The sequence below is a fragment of the Haliotis rufescens genome, unplaced genomic scaffold (assembly GCF_023055435.1).
Source record: "Haliotis rufescens isolate VD_foot unplaced genomic scaffold, xgHalRufe1.0.p SCAF_18, whole genome shotgun sequence".
In the NCBI taxonomy this organism is placed as follows: domain Eukaryota; kingdom Metazoa; phylum Mollusca; class Gastropoda; order Lepetellida; family Haliotidae; genus Haliotis; species Haliotis rufescens.
In genome coordinates, this window is record NW_025963868.1 from 24,252,142 (window position 1) to 24,270,659 (window position 18,518).

The 18,518-nt window shown below is 41.8% G+C and overlaps 1 protein-coding gene across 8 annotated transcripts in view; it reads right to left on the minus strand.

Annotated features, from left to right (window-relative positions):
• LOC124132917 (abnormal spindle-like microcephaly-associated protein homolog) overlaps positions 1 to 18,518 on the minus strand; it is a 279,804-nt gene that overhangs the window by 46,438 nt on the left and 214,848 nt on the right. For all 8 annotated transcript variants that reach the window (XM_046497081.2, XM_046497085.2, XM_046497083.2 and 5 more), the window contains 3 exons: positions 16,362 to 16,432; positions 13,130 to 13,308; positions 11,940 to 12,126 (listed from right to left, as the gene is read on the minus strand). In XM_046497081.2, the coding sequence (XP_046353037.1) occupies positions 11,940 to 12,126; positions 13,130 to 13,308; positions 16,362 to 16,432 (437 nt within the window). The remainder of the gene's footprint in view (positions 1 to 11,939; positions 12,127 to 13,129; positions 13,309 to 16,361; positions 16,433 to 18,518) is intronic.

Genomic DNA, 18,518 nt, shown 5'->3' on the forward strand with positions numbered 1-18,518 from the left:
CTCTTCCTGAAGGGAAGATATACAAGCAAATTCATCAATGCGACAACCCAGGATCATAATTCGAACTCTTGATCATAGGATCCTGGTGCAATTAAAGGACACAACTCTGCACTGTGTGGTGCCAAGGACTGAGAAACTACCTGCCCTTATATGTAAGATGAACTGTTGTAAAATTTCCCCTGGAACTCCTCAATACATCAGATGAGGCCAGCCTTTTTATGTTGTGTTTGTTTGTTGTTTAACAAAGCAGGCTGTAAATAATCAAGTCTGTACCAGACGATCCAGTGACTGATCTTTTTAGCAACGATCCTTCCATTTGGGTACAGTGACATGCAACCAACCAAGTCAGTATGACCGACTTTCCACTTGGTCACCTCTGACGACCAGCCTGATTACCGGGAACCGAATCTCACCCAGAATCCCCATGCAGTAGTTAACGCCTTATTATGCAAAACTAACGACGGCTAATAATTATTTAAATGATCGTAATTGTAAATCAGAAAATACGTAACAGTTTTTAAAAAAATCAATCAATTTCTGCCATCTAAATTAATACCCGACAACTTCAACACTTTATACCTACAGGAAGTATAAACACACAACTAAACGAAAAGCGAGCAAACATGCAAGGTTTTGAAATCTCCGATCAGCCTGACAAAGTTTTTCAATATTGCCCCCTCTATCATTACCCAATATTTTATGCATCACATGCATGTTCATTCAGATGCTCTGAATCAATTTCCCTCAGAAAGCGAGACCGACAATCAATGTTACAGTTTTCATTGGCAGAAGACAGTAATTTAGAAGTGTAAAAACTCAACATGGTACAATCTACAGCTTCAGATTGCAGGGTGATGAGAGGGAATTAGTATTTGTGTCATGTCAAACACATTAAATTGATGATGTTCTCCAGGGGATGTGAACAGATTCAGTGATACAGAAGAACAACCATATTGCTGCATGCAACAATTTAAACGGTTCCAGTCATCAGGCTGCAAGTGGCTTAAATGCACTTGGCAATGTCACAGCTATATTAACATGAGCATATTAGACGCAGCAAGTTATGAAAAATAAGTTGGATTATCAGGGAGATTGGAAATGTTTGGTGCCATAGCTCTCAGGACCAAGCATTTTATGTAACAAGTTCAATCTATCCCACAGTTCCTGATTCTCCAGAATGATTACATGTAAGTTTGAAAATTAAATCAAATTAAAAATGAAATTTAAATTAAATTTGTATAACACACTTTCCAGACAAAAGCGCTAAGACCATGATATATCGAATCAAAGGCTTGCTTGAAGAGACTAGTCTTAGTGTCATTTTAAGTTTGTAAAAAAATATTTATTCTCTGATTTTTGGTGACAGATCATTCCATAACAGCATGTTGAGTGAGTGAGTTGGTTTTAAGGCTGCTTTGAACAGTAGTCCAGTTTAATCAGGGCATGTCAGATCGAAGTGGGAGGAAAACCTAAAACAATGCAGGTTTGGGACATTAACCACTATCGTGAAATCCACGGGCAATTGTTTGGCGTTGACAAACCGAGAAACATAATTGGGGCTGATCGTTTTTTCCTATAGGTCATAGGTTTCTGGCGTGCCTGAAGGACGGAACCCTGCACAGCAAATTGTGGTGCCTTGGAAGACAACCCCCCCTCCCCCCCACTGCGTGTTGAAATGGCTTGTAACCACATGCCTTGTACCGTGAGCAGATGTTGATCTTCTGATCTGAGTGAGCATGTGGGCTTGTTGGGGACTATCGGTTCCTGTAAGTATGCAGGAACTAAACTGTGCATGCTTGTGAGGATTTTAAAACCTCATTCTTTGTTGCATTTGGGTACGTTTCACATACACTTACAGCGGTAGAAACTAACAGTTTCAGTCCACTAGTCCTTATAATTATAGCATATAGCAAAACCTTTAAAAATGTCAAAATTCTACTTGTCCGTAGGATACCTTTACTATTGGGCAGTTTGGCAAGGACTATAGGACTAGTGCCAATTTCTAACCCTATCACTTAGCTGCTGATGTACCCGAACACACAATCACAAATCCATTAAAGGACGAGGTATGATAAGGGCTCACTTCTGCAAATGGCAAATTTATGGAAAAGTTTATATGCGAGCGAGTATGGTTTTACGCTGCTTTTAGCAACATTTCAGCAATATCACAGTGGGGATTTCCATAAATGGACTTAACACATTGTACCCATCTCGAGAATCGAACCGAAGTCATTGATGCTTTAACAACTAGGTACCACGCCGCCCCGAAAAGTTTATGGAATTTCCATAAAAGTTAACGGACATGTTCACAGGTCTGATAGCTTGTCTTTTACATACCGAATTCGATGTAATAAGTGCCCAGGGCACTCTCAAAATAAGAAATAGGGGGCTCTTTGTAGAATATAATTTTGGTGAGAAAAAAAACAGAGTTGAAAGATTGTAAATTTCGTAGCTTATGCTGACAGCCTGAAATGATACAAAAGAAAAGTATGTGCGTATCCAACACGACAAATACATTTTCCAGAATTTAATTGCCCATAATTAAGGTGCATATAACACACGAGTGCGTATTATACACGAACAAATAAATCTTGTGTACATTGATCAATCGGAAGGGGTGCAAATTAGGATTGTTCACTAGCCAATATATTAGCAAATATCGCCGTGGGCGCTTATTAGAGCGGGGACCTTATTACGTGAATACGGTATTCCTTAAATGGACCAAAACAGACCTTTATCACACCCCGTCCTTCAGTGTAATCTTCATCTCTTATAAATTAACAGTTCATCTCTTTCTTCCACTAGCATCCAGAAACACTGACAAAAAACCTTCAAAGTTATATAATAATTCAACCCTAACAATGATCCCATCAAATTCCAGTTTGCACAAGCTTTTACTCTTCGTATTATCGACAAGAAGAATGAGCATTGGGGTTATGGCCAAAGCACAATTTGGCTCAAGTCCAATGGTCTCCACCAGCCGAAACATCAATCCAGAGGCAAGTACTACACATCTGAAGTTATTAACAGGCTAACTCCTCTCACAACGGGATGATAAACCGACAGTTCGGGTTCATCTGCCATCAACTTGTTTGATCATGCTTCTCTGGTTGCCTGAGGAAAACGGAGCCATTATGACACCCACCAAGGACTCCCAGAGCATCAGTTCTCGTGGAAGCAGCATCCGTATCCCTTTGGGACCTGTCCAGCCGTGGTTCGGCATCTTACAAAGATTACATGGGTGCTGTTCTGTGCACTCACTGAACATGGAAACTTTACTAGTGTTTAAAGTACCAGTGTCTGGTCTCGGGTTGAATAAAACAAAAGACATTTGTCTATCTTGTTTCTTTGTTTGTTGCTTAATGCCATGCTCAGCGATATTCCAGCCATATTTGGGCAGCTTGTATATAATCAAGTCTGGACCAGACAAACCAGTGATTGACATCATAAGAATTGATCCATACTTGTGTCTAAAGTACCCACATCTGGGCCCTCTTGCACAAAACGATCTTAGCACTAAGACTATTGTAAGCCTATGCTAACGTATGGGAGTTACGATCATCTTAGCGCTAAGATCGCTTTGTGCAAGTGGGCCCTGGTCCTGAGAGGAAAAAGCTAAGAAACACTCAGGACCTATATATATGAAATTATGAATTATCCTTTGGCCTCTTCAGTTGTTGGAGAAAAGAGATCTGCCCATCCTTTTCCCTTGTTGTACAGTGTCACACTCAGCAATAGTCCTGGCATGTCGACAGCCTACAGGTCGTCAAGTGTGGACCAGACAAACCAAATACTGTTAAATGTGAAATTAATGCGCCTTTAAAAGAATGCGACCACTGGCCCCTAGCCAAAAATGCGACTCAATATGAATGCGACACCCCCTCCTCTCAAGCTTCAGTGGATTTATATCTAAACAAAATGTCCTCTGTCAGGTTTACAGGAGAATCCTCACCTTAATCCAACCTTACATTAATCCAAAATCACACACCAAATAGCACCGCTTATTAGCGATTATGGATGACATGAGTGAGTAGAACGCTTGTCTTGACCCCAGCAGTGACAATTCACAGGATGTAATTAGTGTTTGAATGACATTGTTTATATACTTGTAACAAGTGCTGCTAAATAAACAGTGATGTGGAATACAGAGTTGTTTGTTTTCAGCGTATGTCTAAGTTGGTATTTCTCCTATCCAAAATGTCTTATTGTTGATATAAATGCGATGTTTAATAATGCGAGCAAAGACCACTCGCATTTTTCGCATTTAATTCACGCTCGTGTTTATATCAAGATTTACAGTATTGATAGCATGACATCAGACACTGTCAAGGTACATGGACACAAGTCACTGAGCCTGACACAGCGTTAGAAATTGGCACTAGTCCTGTAGTCCTTACCAAACTGCCCCATAGTAAAGGTATCCTAAGGACTAGTAGAAATTGGCCCATTTTAAGGGTTTTGCTATATGTTATCATTATAAGGACTAGTGGACTAAAACTGTTAGTTTCTAACCCTGCTGACACCTGATCACTTAGCAACCTCTTTTGACCAGGAACTAGGACCCTAATCCAACCCAGATTGAGCACACATTTGTCACTGCTGCATCCACTGATGAGATACCAAGGTCCATAACCATGCAAACCTGGGACTCAAAACGACCAGTGGATCCTGACAGAGCTGAGGGAGGTTACTCTGAAGACGTCACTGAATACATGCACTAATGCTTAACCTGGAGCTATTTTAAGGTGAAGTGAAAGGGGGTTTAACGTCGCGTCCAAGATTATTGCACTCATATAGCGATGTGCATGTACGTGTGTGTGTTTGTGTGGCTGCTTGTACTAGTCCGGACTGATGACGATTTATAGTGCTAGCTCACTGGGATACCATGCCGCAGTTTAACATGAATATCTCACTCAGACACAGTATACTGTCTCCGAGCTGACCAGTCCTTGTTTTAGCCCCTTAATGCCGAGCGCCAGACAGGGTAACAACAAGTACCATCTTTTAACGTCTTTTGGTATGACGCGGCTTGGGATCGAACCCCGAACCTTCCGCTCTCCGGGCGGACGCTCTACCGATAGACCACGGAGGTGGTACTTAGCATTAAGGGGCTAAAACAAGGACTTGTCAGCTTGGAGTCAGTATACTATGTCTGAGTTGGGTATTCAGGTTAGACTGTGGCATGGTGTCTCAGTGGGCTAGCAGTATAAAACCAGCAGTAGTACAAGCAGCCTCACACACATATGATATATAAGTGCAATGATCATTTCACCACCAATCACCCATTCAACAGGAAAATGACTGAACTTATACAAGTTGAGCTGTATTAAGGTTGTGTTCTTCACATGATGGGATTACTGTACAAAGATGACACCTAAAGAAGGCAGCGGTAGAAACATTTTTAGTCCACTTGTCACTATAAATATAACAAATAGCAAAGCCCTTAAAAATGGATAATTTCTTTTAGTCTTTATGATACCTTAACTATTGGGCAGATTGGCAACGACTATGGGACTAGTGCCATTTTCTAACGCTGGAAGGGACAAAAATAACTCTGAAATGTTTTGACTTACAATTAAGAATTCATTCTTTGGAATTTCATGAATTCCTGTTGAGGTTGGACTGCTTTGACCTACAAGAGTTTCGTTCAGTTGGCAGACATCTTTCTTGTTGTTGAGTTACCCCCTCATTCTAGGTACGAAAAACTCGCCTTATAGCGAAATACAGTATGCTAAAATCTGAAATTGGTCATTTCATCTGAACTATGAGTTGTCAGTGTGTTGGGGATCAAACCCCGGACCTTCCGCTCTCCGGGCGGACGTTCTACCACTAGACCACGGAGGCGGTCGGAGCTATTTTAAAGATTTTCTACTGGAATAGCAGGGCGTATGTCAGACCAAAATTCAACTTAAGCATAATTTTAGTCCAGTCCTTTAAACAACAGTTATATTTGTCCACTAATTACGCCAAGCTCGGTGATCTAGCTCCAACATGATGGTTCTCTTCTTGTAAGTAGACAGTGTCACACAAAGCACTAATTGAACTGTCTAGACCTCTTCTGGGGACATGTCTGTTTCCTACTGAGGCAAGAGGTAAGAGGGAATTTAATATAGTAGCAATTTGACAGATATGTCAATAAATTTACAATCTCATTAAAATCAGACCTTAGTTCTCGCTATTAGGGGTCACGTCAAAAACCTTTCATCCGACCAATGAGAACGTCGCTTACCAGATCATGAAAGTGACAGTTGGAATGTGATTTCTAATCATACAACCTCGAAAACTTTAACACAGGGTATTCCGAACGATATTCCAGAATGTTCTTTTGTTTAGGTTTCAAATTTGTAATCGAGATTTTGTCAAAATATGTTTCGAAGCGTAGTCGCCAATTTGAAATTAGTGCTATAAAGCTCAAGAGAGCTGCCTTCTGATTGGTCATGCTATTGGTCGGTCAAAGTTCGCACAAGGTAGGTCTGACGTGACCCATAATGGGATGTCCTCAGATCTTTGTTTAGCGGTAGCGAGAACCAAGGTCTGATTTTAATGAGATTGATCAATTTAAGGAAACATTAAGCTCCACAAATCAGAACCATCTAGCAAATCCAGCGGTGATCCATTTTTTTTAAAAAGGGGAGGGAAACATTCAATGAGTCATTATTCATAAAATAACATGGAGGAACTGACAGGTTGAATCTGGTTGACCAAAAAGGTGGGTGCACACTCCCATACTCCCATACTTGCCAGGATAAATCTATGTCTAACCTAAACCGACATTCTTGTATTACTAACATCCTTGTGTAACATCCCTCCACCATCCCAGTCGGCGACTTTAGCCGCTAGCCCATAGCCTAAATCTAGTAAAAATCTATACAGTCAAGTGAATATAAAACGTCAATGCCAGAGAACAACCAGTACAACCAACAGACTCCACTGGGCACAAAAGTCAAAATAGCGGTAAAATGTTTTTGAATGGATGTTTGAAAATCAGCGATGACACCAGGTGTTCGCGAAAAGGGTAAGCATGTTCTGGAAGCACTTCCAACTCATATAAGTAAGTATTTGTTGCCTGACACCGCAAATAATAACACAAATTAACATGAAATTTGGCTAGTCGACTCTAAAGTTTGGCACAGACTGCCTCTGTCATCAAAGCAACCACACTGAAATCCACTGGAAAGTTTTCCTTTTTGAAACACAGTATCCCCTCAAACCTACTCTCTTATGATATCATGTTTCCAAGCCATCAGTACACCTTTAAACTCCCGAGACGTAGCGCCTGCGTGTTAAATCTCCAGCGACTACCAACACAATAACATTGTGCGTGTGTGCATTCACAACAGTCTAGCCATAAAGTTAACAGAAATATCCACTTGGAGGTTGAATTTTGCTTTTTTCCCAATCAGTGACCACACGGAGAAGTGGAAACTTGTGTCTCTGTTGACAATGAAGGCCTCTTGCTTTGCTTTGTGTTGTGTGCGTAGGTATTACAAGTGTCCGTAGCCGATCTAGATTACATGCTGCTGCAGCAGCAGCCCTGCGTGGGAACGTGCAGGGGGATATGCAAGTAGTTGCTGATGGTTGTATAAATACCAGCGCAGCATGCAGGAGGCAGAGAAATGCAATCTTTTCCAGAATAAATCAATTAAATTAATGTAGACATATTCCCCCGGCAGACCTGATGGCGAGATGGAAATTCATCTGCATTATTTTTAATCTTGTTTTTAAAACTCGCAATTTGTATCATTTTGGACTATTGATTCTTGGGACGGACATCCGAAGTCTGAATATTTCTTGTTCCTAGCTGAACTGACAATGTTTGTTTGTTGTGTCTGGTCCTGAGCAGAAATAGACAGAGTGAGTGAGTGAGTGAGTGAGTGAGTGAGTGAGTGAGTGAGTGAGTGAGTGAGTGAGTGAGTGAGTGAGTGAGTGAGTGAGTGAGTGAGTGAGTGAGTTGGGTTTAACGCCGCTTTTAACAGAATTCCAGTTATATCACAGCGTGTCAGCTTAATGTGTGAGGAAAGCCTGAAGTGGTGCAGGTCTCAGACGCTTACCACTTCGGTGAAACCCACGAGCAGGGGTATGGTGCTGACAAACCTAGAAACATAATTGGGGCGAACCGGAATTCGAACCCACAATCATAGGTTTCTGGGGGCCACCCTCGCCTCCAGAAATAGACAGAGACTTTCATAACATACATGAGACATTGTAAGTTTTAAAAGTCATTGTGGGAGAAAAGACATTTGTCTTTCATGTTTTGTTTGCTTTTTAACTCAACTGTGACCACTCAATATTCAAGCTAAATGATGACCTGTAATAATCAAATTTGGACCACATAAACCAGTGATTGACATCATGAGCATCGATCCACACAACTGGGAATATGATGATACACAATCACTGAGTCACAGAGGTTGACCACTCTACTATTTAGTCGCCTTCTACAACAAGCACAGGTTGCTAGGCACCTGCTCTAACCCTGAATCCCAAAGGGGTGAACTAGCAAACGATCAAGTTTCAATCCAGTTCAGAGCCAATACAAATCAACTGTCACAGTTTCAATCCCCTTCAGAGTTTGGTGCAAATGAAACTTGTATCTGTTCGTGCAAACAATCCGAAACATTACAAATCCATTAGAAGCTGTAGCAAGAACACACACAGATGGAGGACAGCCTAACACTGGGCTTGCCAACACAAATAAAGTGAGAAACCAACCTAGACCATATCCAGAGTCACTAGCCCCACTGACCAGTGCATGACCAAGACCATACCCCATCACTAGCCCCATTGACCAGTGCATGACCCAGACCATACCCCCATCACTAGCCCCACTGACCAGTGCATGATCCAGACCATACCCCCCATCAAAAGCCACAATGACTAGTGCATGACCCCGACCAAACCCCCATCACTAGCCCCACTGACCAGTGCATGACCAAGACCATACCCCCATCACTAGCCCCACTGACCAGTGCATGATCCAGACCATATCCCCATGACTTGCCCCACTGACAAGTGCATGGTCCAGACCATACCCCCATCACTAGCCCCACTGACCAGTGCATGACCAAGACCATACCCCCATCACTAGCCCCACTGACCAGTGCATGACCCAGACCATACCCCCATCACCAGCCCCACTGACCAGTGCATGACCCCGACCATACCCCCATCACTGGCCCCACTGACCAATGCATGATCCAGACCATACCCCCATCACTAGCCCCACTGACCAGTGCATGATCCAGACCATACCCCCATCACTAGCCCCACTGACCAGTGCATGATCCAGACCATACCCCCATCACTAGCCCCACTGACTAGTGCATGACCCAGACCATACCTCCATCACTAGCCCCACTGACTAGTGCATGACCCAGACCATACTCCGATCACTAGCCCCACTGACCAGTGCATGATCCAGACCATACCCCCATCACTAGCCCCACTGACCAGTGCATGACCCAGACCATACTCCGATCACTAGCCCCACTGACCAGTGCATGACCCAGACCATACCCCCATCACTAGCCCCACTGACCAGTGCATGACCAAGACCATACCCCCATCACTAGCCCCACAGACCAGTGCATGACCCTGACCATACCCCCATCACTGGCCCCACTGACCAATGCATGATCCAGACCATACCCCCATCACTAGCCCCACTGACCAGTGCATGATCCAGACCATATCCCCATCAATAGCCCCACTGACCAGTGCATGACCCAGACCATACCCCCATCACTAGCCCCATTGACCAGTGCATGACCCGGACCATACCTCCATCACTAGCCCCACTGACTAGTGCATGACCCAGACCATACTCCGATCACTAGCCCCACTGACCAGTGCATGACCCAGACCATACCCCCATCACTAGCCCCACTGACTAGTGCATGATCCAGACCATACCCCCGTCACTAGCCCCACTGACTAGTGCATGATCCAGACCATACCCCCATCACTAGCCCCACTGACCAGTGCATGACCCAGACCATACCCCCATCACTAGCCCCACTGACTAGTGCGTGATCCAGACCATACCCCCATCACTAGCCCCACTGACTAGTGCATGATCCAGACCATACCCCCATCACTTGCCCCACCAACCAGTGCATGATCCAGACCATACCCCCATCACTAGCCCCACTGGCTAGTGCATGATCCAGACCATACCCCCATCACTAGCCCCACTGACTAGTGCATGACCCAGACAATACCCACATCACTAGCCCCACTGACCAGTGCATGACCCACACCATACCCCCATCACTAGCCCCACTGACCAGTGCATGATCCAGACCATACCCCCATCACTTGCCCCACCGACCAGTGCATGATCCAGACAATACCCCCATCACTAGCCCCTACTGACTAGTGCATGGAGTCTGGACTAGACAATCCAGTGATTGACATAATGAGCGATCCATGCTGTTATGGTGTGATGACACGCTATCAACCAAGTCACCGAGACTGACCACCAGGGCCCACTTGTACAAAGTGATCTTAGCGCTACGACTATTGTAAGCCTATGTTAAAGTATGGGAGTTACGATCGTCTTAGCGCTAAGATCGCTTTGTGCAAGTGGGTCCCGATCCATTAAGTTGGCTCTTATGACCAGTGTAGGTTGCTGAGGACCAATTCTGACCAAGACTTCCAATAGGAAGAGATAAAACATTTGGAGAAAAAAGTAGGCAGTTTAACTGCAACAGACACAGCTTGTTGAACAATGGTGGAGACCCAATCAGGTCATATGGGACAAGGACTGAAAATATATCAAATCACATGGAACAAGGTGAGAATAAATCAGGTCAGAAGGAATAATGTGAGTATTAATCAGGTCACATGGAACAATGACTAAGTATAAATGAGGTCAAAAGGAACAATGACTTAGTATAAACCAGGTCAAAAGGAACAATGACTGAGTATAAATCAGGTCAAAAGGAACAATGACTGAGTATAAATCAGGTCAAAAGGACCAATGACTGAGTATAAATCGGGTCACATGGAACAATGACTTAGTATAAATCAGGTCACATGGAACAATGACTGAGTATAAATCAGGTCACGTGGAACAATGTAAGTAATAATCAGGTCGAAATGGAACAATGACTTAGTATAAACCAGGTCACATGGAACAATGACTGAGTATAAATCGGGTCACATGGAACAATGACTTAGTATAAATCGGGTCACATGGAACAATGACTGAGTATAAATCAGGTCACATGGAACAATGTAAGTAATAATCAGGTCGAAATGGAACAATGACTTAGTATAAACCAGGTCACATGGAACAATGACTGAGTATAAATCGGGTCACATGGAACAATGACTTAGTATAAATCGGGTCACATGGAACAATGACTGAGTATAAATCAGGTCACATGGAACAATGACTTAGTATAAATCGGGTCACATGGAACAATGACTGAGTATAAATCAGGTCACATGGAACAATGACTTAGTATAAATCAGGTCACATGGAACAATGTAAGTAATAATCAGGTCGAAATGGAACAATGACTTAGTATAAATCAGGTCTCATGGAACAACGAATGAAAACAAATCAGGTTCATCATCGATAGAAGTATTGGTAAGCACCCAAAACCACAGAATGGCAACACATTCAACAGCAAACCACAGCACAGAAACACCTTCCACCGCAACCACAGCACACAATGTTATAGACCGTTAATCCTCAACCCAACTGTAACATAACTCTGCAGGTGACTGACACAGCACCAACACAACAGAACACCAAACAGTCTGTATGTGCTCTAGGATGTCGTGACACTGCCACAAAGCCTAAGAGCTAGCATAGTCCGTACTGAAAATTCATATGACGACATCTCATAATACCATAAATCAATAGCACAGGGGGGCTGGGTTATCTCCCCATTCTTGACAGTTATTCCCCTTGTCATGCATGTTCCTACCTTGACCTCTTGAACTTCCTTCCTGGCCTTGAAGCCCTTGAAGCCAGCCTGGATCTTGATGGCAGCCTTCTCCACGTCGGGGTCATTGAGGTCGATATCCACCTCCTCCTCCTCCTCAGCCTTCTTCTCCTCGGCGGCCAGACGTTCCTTTAGCTCCTGTTGACGCTTCTCAAACGCCTCAGGGTCTCTGAAACGTGGAAGGAGTGAGTCAGGTTAAAGGCGGCTTGAAAGCATTTCAGTTATATAACAGTGTGTCAGCTTGATATGGGAGGAAAAGCGGATGTGACGCAGGTCTTAAACATTTGGTGTGAAGGTGCTGAAACCGAGAATCATAATCAGGGTGAAGCGAGATTAAAGGTCTCTTAGGATTCTGGCAAGACCTTAGCGGGCTAGTGCTATTAAGTTTCCATCCCTGCATGTGTAATTTATTTAACATTTTGTTGATTTTCTCAAAAGGTTTGTTTGCAATTTCCAGTATTGGCATGTGGCAAGGTCAGGTGTATTTCAATCATGACTGTGCAGTTTTTAATAATAGATGACTCTCTTAGAATATTCTAAATACCAGTCAACCAGAAAGTTGCGTTCTACTCAGGTCTTAAAGAAATATATTTTCCCTGGGAAATATCCGGTTCTTACTATTGACTTATTAGGCAAAGCAATACTTTATGTTGCATCACCATGTTATGTTTAAAGGAATAAAAGAATGTAAATAAAAGCAACAAAACATGCTCCATAATCATAACACCGCACTCAGCAATATTCCAGCTATATGACGGAGGTCTGTAAATAATCGAGTCTGGACCAGACAATCCAGTGATTGACATCATCAGCATTGATCTACATAATTGGGATACGATGATGTGCATCTACCAAGTCAGCGACCCTGACCACCAGATCTCGTTAGTTGCCTCTTACGACAAGCATTGGTTGCTGAAGACCTATTCTACCCCGGATCTTCACAGGTCTCCACTCTATTGAGTTGAGCACAAATTTCCAGGTAAGTTTTATACAGAATAGCCTTAGAGAGTCATGTAGTGTATAGAGTCATGATAGATCCACGCATGGGGCATATTTAAGAAATGAAAAAACAATTATCATCTTGACTTATGTAAAACTATAATAAATACGGGAGTTTCAATATTCTTGCACTGAGATTGCTTCGTGGGACAAGACTCTGGTGTGCTACTCACTTGGTCTCCAGAACCTTCTGCCTGTCGATGTAACCACGGACACCAGACTGGATGACAGTGGCGGCCTCCTCTTCCCGCATGCCCTGCACCTCCTCCTTGGCGGCATGCTGGCGATAGTTGGTCTGGATGGTGAGGGCTGCATCCTGCTGCTGGGGGTCTGCAGGGTCCACTGAAGGGTTCTGGAGGGAGAACATTTGGGATACACACTAGAGGTGTTATCATAACTTACACTTTGTGGCAATAGTAATAGGGGTGTTATCATACACTTTGTGGCAATATCCTAGGTGTTATCTTACACTTTGTGGCAATAGTATAGGGGTATTATCATACGCTTTGTGGCAATATCCTAGGTGTTATCATACACTTTGTGGCAATAGTATAGGAATATTATCATACACTTTGTGGCAATATCCTAGGTGTTATCTTACACTTTGTGGCAATAATATAGGGGTATTATCATACACTTTGTGGCAATATCCTAGGTGTTATCTTACACTTTGTGGCAATAGTATAGGTGTGTTATCATACACTTTGTGGCAATGTTAATTTATAGGTGTGTTTTTATGGAGGTATTATCATACACTTTGTGGCAATGTTATATTAAAGAGGTGTTTTATGGAGGTGTTATCATACTTTTTGTGGCAATAATATGGGTGTGTTATCATACAAATTCCTGCAGACCATTACATATTTCCAAATTTCCCATAGTTTTAACAGAAGGACATTTTCTCTTTACCCGAGATTTTAGTTCTAACCCTGATATTATTGGGGTGTTAATTATCATATGGCTTGTACAAATTTTATAGGGTGTTATCATTCTCTTTGTGACAATATTATATATGAGGGTGTATTTTGGTGGAGTTCTCATTCATTTTGTGAAAATATAACACATGAGGAATATAGGGGTGTTATCAAACACTTTGTGACAATATAATACAGGAAATTTACTGAGGTGCTGTCATTCCCCTTGTGGCAATTGATAGGGTGTATTATGGGAGTGTTATCATTCATTTTGTGGCAATATATTACGGGAAAATTACTGAGGTGCTGTCATTCCCCTTGTGGCAATTGATAGGGTGTATTATGGGGGTGTTATCATACATTTTGTGGCAATATAATATGGGTGGATTAGCGGGGTCTTATACACATAACTAGATGTCCTAAAAATACTTTGTTGTGGGTCCTTCAAAAGTTGTTTTCCTCCTTTCAGAGAAAGACATTGTCTGTCTTCAAGAAGTGACAAAAATATCACTCACAAAAATCGTAGCCCCTGATGTATCTCAGCTGGTTGGTACCATATAGCTACACCTCCAAGTTGCTGACATGCAGTGAGTGACCAGTGCATGATACAACAAGCGTTTGCCCCTAATGTGGCTATATCCCCCGCCCCTGTTGCAGAATTTATGACATAATTAAATCTAAACAAACCCAAACCTTTTTTAACCGAGGTGGAACTTGTCCATCTTGTTGCCATCGAAACGTAAAAAATAAAAATTTCTAAAATTTCTAAATACATGGTAGCAAAAGACACCAGTTCAGCATGTACCTGACAACCTGCAAAGTTTGATGAAAAAATATTGAACGGTTTATGAGTTATGCTCCGGAAACGAACCCTACCCTCACAGAACCTAAATCCGTCTTGTTGCCATGGAAACGTAAAAAAATGAAAATATCTAAAATTTCTAAATAGCAAAAGCCACCAGTTCAGCATGTACTTGACAGACCTGCAAAGTTTGATGAAAAAATATAGAACGGTTTCTGAGTTATGTTCCAGAAACGAAACGTGACGGACGGACATACGGACGTAGCCCGTTTCTATATCCCCCGCCAACTTTGTTGGGCGGGGGATAATTATCAAGCCATAGATTAATACCATACTGCTGCTGTGATGGTAATGTCAGCAAGCAGCAAGGGTTTGGGGCCAGCAGGGTGCTTTTGCCCACTCGCTACACTCCTGCTTTCATTATTGGCAACTGTCATGCTATTCACACAAGAAGCATGACAGTAAAGTGGCCCACAGATGGTCCGTGTAATTTGTTGAGTGAGGGAAAGCTGCTTGAGGGTGAAGAGTAACATGAATATACATTCTATGCCAAAACATTTGGAGACAACTAGCCAAAACCTTACGGAAGCCTTTGAGGGCCAATTGTTTTTTTTGTTTTTTTCGATACTATCTTGGAATTTCAATTAGTATGTATCTTGAAACTTCAACACAGTATCTTGAAATTTCAACTTAGTATCTTGAAATTTCAACTTATTTTTTTTGAAATTTCAACTTATTTTTCTTAAAATTTCAACTTATGTATCTTGAAATTTAAACTTTGCATCTTAAAATTTCAACATAGTAGCTTGAAATTTCAACATATGTAATTTGAAATTTCAACTTAGTATCTTGAAATTTCAACTTAGTATGTATCTTGAAATTTCAACTTATTATCTTGAAATTTCAACATAACCTCTACAAATTTCAAGTTAGTATCTTGAAATTTCAAGAAAAAAACAAAAGGCTTCCGTAGAACCTGGCACTTTTTCAAGAGAATTTAGTGCTATCATTAGCTGAGCTTACTCGACTGAACATAAATTGACTTGGCTGGGGCTTTGTAGCTGAAGCACAGACTGTTATATAACAGCAGCGGAGTGAGTGAGTGAGATTGGTTTAACACCACTTTTAACAGTATTCCAGTCATATCACAATGTGTCAGTTTAATGTGGGAGGAAAGTCTGACGTGATGCAGGTCTCAGACGTTTACCACTTTGATGAAACCCATGATCAGGGGTATGGTGCTGATAAAGCTACAAACATTATTGGGGCGAACCAGGATTTGAACCCACTATCTTAGGTTCCTGGCATACCAAAGGGATGCAACTCTGTACAGTGAGTTGGGTTGCCTGAGATGACTGGGTGCATGTGGATCCCAGCAGCAAGTAATAAGACCTTTAATTACCGCAATTGCCATAATAAGCATCCTAGGCACTAAGAAAACTATACAAAACAAATTAAATTTTCCCCTCTACACTGCTGTTTTCTGAAAGAAATCTGCACTGTATATGAGAAAATATAGACTGGCATGTAAATGTTTGGTCACAGTGTGGGGTGACTACCCTTCCAATCTGGTCTAGGAGTTTATCAGGGGTGCATATTGGAGCAGGGCACTTGTTATGGGGAATACTGTATGTGGACAGAGAAGAAGGTCCTCAAGATGACACTGACGGACATTTGACATGAACTCACCTTGAAAGAGTCGTTGTTGTAGTAGCGGTCTTCTATCTTAGCACCTAGTACGGCGGGATCATGTCCGGTTTCTGGAACACACAAATATTCCATTATAAAAAGACAATATTACAGTCCAGCAAAGGAAAGTCTACTTTACTAGAGAAGTTGTTAAAGAATTTTTTTTATCTTGTGGTCTAGCCTGAGGCATGACTGTTTTGAAGGAATAACTGCCTTTATCATCCAAAACTGGCTCCCACAGGAGATATCACTTGGGTGAGATCAAGCGATATCTACATTGTAGATATCACTGCAATGAAATTGCACCATATTGCTTTGTAGACCATTGTCATGTCACTGGTTACCTTGATCTAACAATCAAATGACACCACTAATGGCTCTGCTACTGAAGCTGTTAGCAGTACTTTTAAAAATAGGACTGCTTATTACTGTCTTCAAATGAAAAACTTGGAATTTATCTTACCCTCGTTGATATATTTGATATCAAAAGACACGAGGGTGAGATTCTCTATTTCCTATACAACAGGGTAGGATTTTATTCTGTTTTACCACCTGCACCAGGTGCAACTAAGTGAATTATTCATGTTGCACCACCAAAATAATGGCTGCACTATTTTAGCATAAATTGAAACACATTATTTTCAGTTATTTCGATTATTAGATAATGTCAAAGATAAAATAAACTTAAGAATGTATTTTACTTTGAGGAAATCTGTATATGGCTTTAAACATCTTGATATCCTGTAAACAACCTCAAAGAGAAGTTTCAAAGTGTCTGCAGCTGTTTCTTGTGACTGTAACCTCATGAGTGACTGTTTTAGTGGTAATTGTAAATCATCACTTCTGCAAGTTCAATTAATGCATTCAGACCACCTGTGTATTCACTATTTACATGAACTTTTGTTTTCCGGATTCTAAAAGATTTACAGCCAGTAAATGTGGTTTTTCTTATAGATTGAGTTAAATCACGGTTATGACAAGGATCTTTGACATTCATACCTATTTCTAACACTATGTACATGTGTATGAATATGTGGATGTATTTGTACAATATGTGTGAAGACATGCAGATAGACTCTTGTGCAAAACATCTCAAGACTTCTGGGTTTGGTGATAATTCTAGGGTGGGACCTTGTGCTTTTAGCCCCTAAATTTGAAAAAAAGGGCCACATTTTTAAATACAATGGGGCATTTTAACATTGTGTTGTATTGGCGTACCTCTGGAATATTTGAAATTTTAATATATAGGGCCCATGTCAGTAAGTTCCAAGAGTGAACCATGAAGTGTGTCAGACATGACGAGAAACATGATCCTGCAGTATCATCATCATCAACATCATCATCAACATCAACATCATCAATAACATCATCATCAACATCATCAATGATGTCATCATCAACATCATCAGCACATCTTCCTCATCAGTGACATTGCATACATCCTGACAATGCATATGAATGCAATGCATATTAATTCTCATAAATCAAACCCTCTGTGACATCATCCAATTGTCCCAAGTGGGTTAACAGTGGGAAAATATTTGAAAGTCATACTGGGTACTTTGGAGTGTTATAGCTACAGGCAGTGTGCGATAAAAGATGTTGTTGAATTCTCAAGTATCATTCTAATATGTGCAGGAGCATCTGAACGAATCAAACAGATCTATACAGATAAATTGACAAGCCCCAAGTTGTATGCAATTCTGCATCAGGGACAAACAACTCATCTCTCCACCAGTGCATGCAGCAAGTCCATTGTATTCAGGGGACCGGTTTCCGTTTACTAAAAAGTGTCTAGAGATATTAATCATTTTAAAGTATATGAACGTGAGAAAGTCGGTTTATAAGTTGGATAAAACACGTTCGGAACTACCCTTAGGATTTTATGATACGTAAAACCTTCATCCTCTGAATAAAACCCCTGATAAAACCCCAACCTTCACCAGCCAGCCCACTTTTTTTGTCATGGGCCAACCCAACCCTCGCCAACCACCCAACCATCTTGTCACACTCCACCCCACCCCTCCCAAGCCATCCTGCCATCTTGTCACATTCTAACCCACCCCTCACCAACCACCCCACCATCTTGTCACACTCTACCTCACCCCTCACCAACCACCCCACTATCTTGTCACTCTCTACCCCACCATCTTGTCA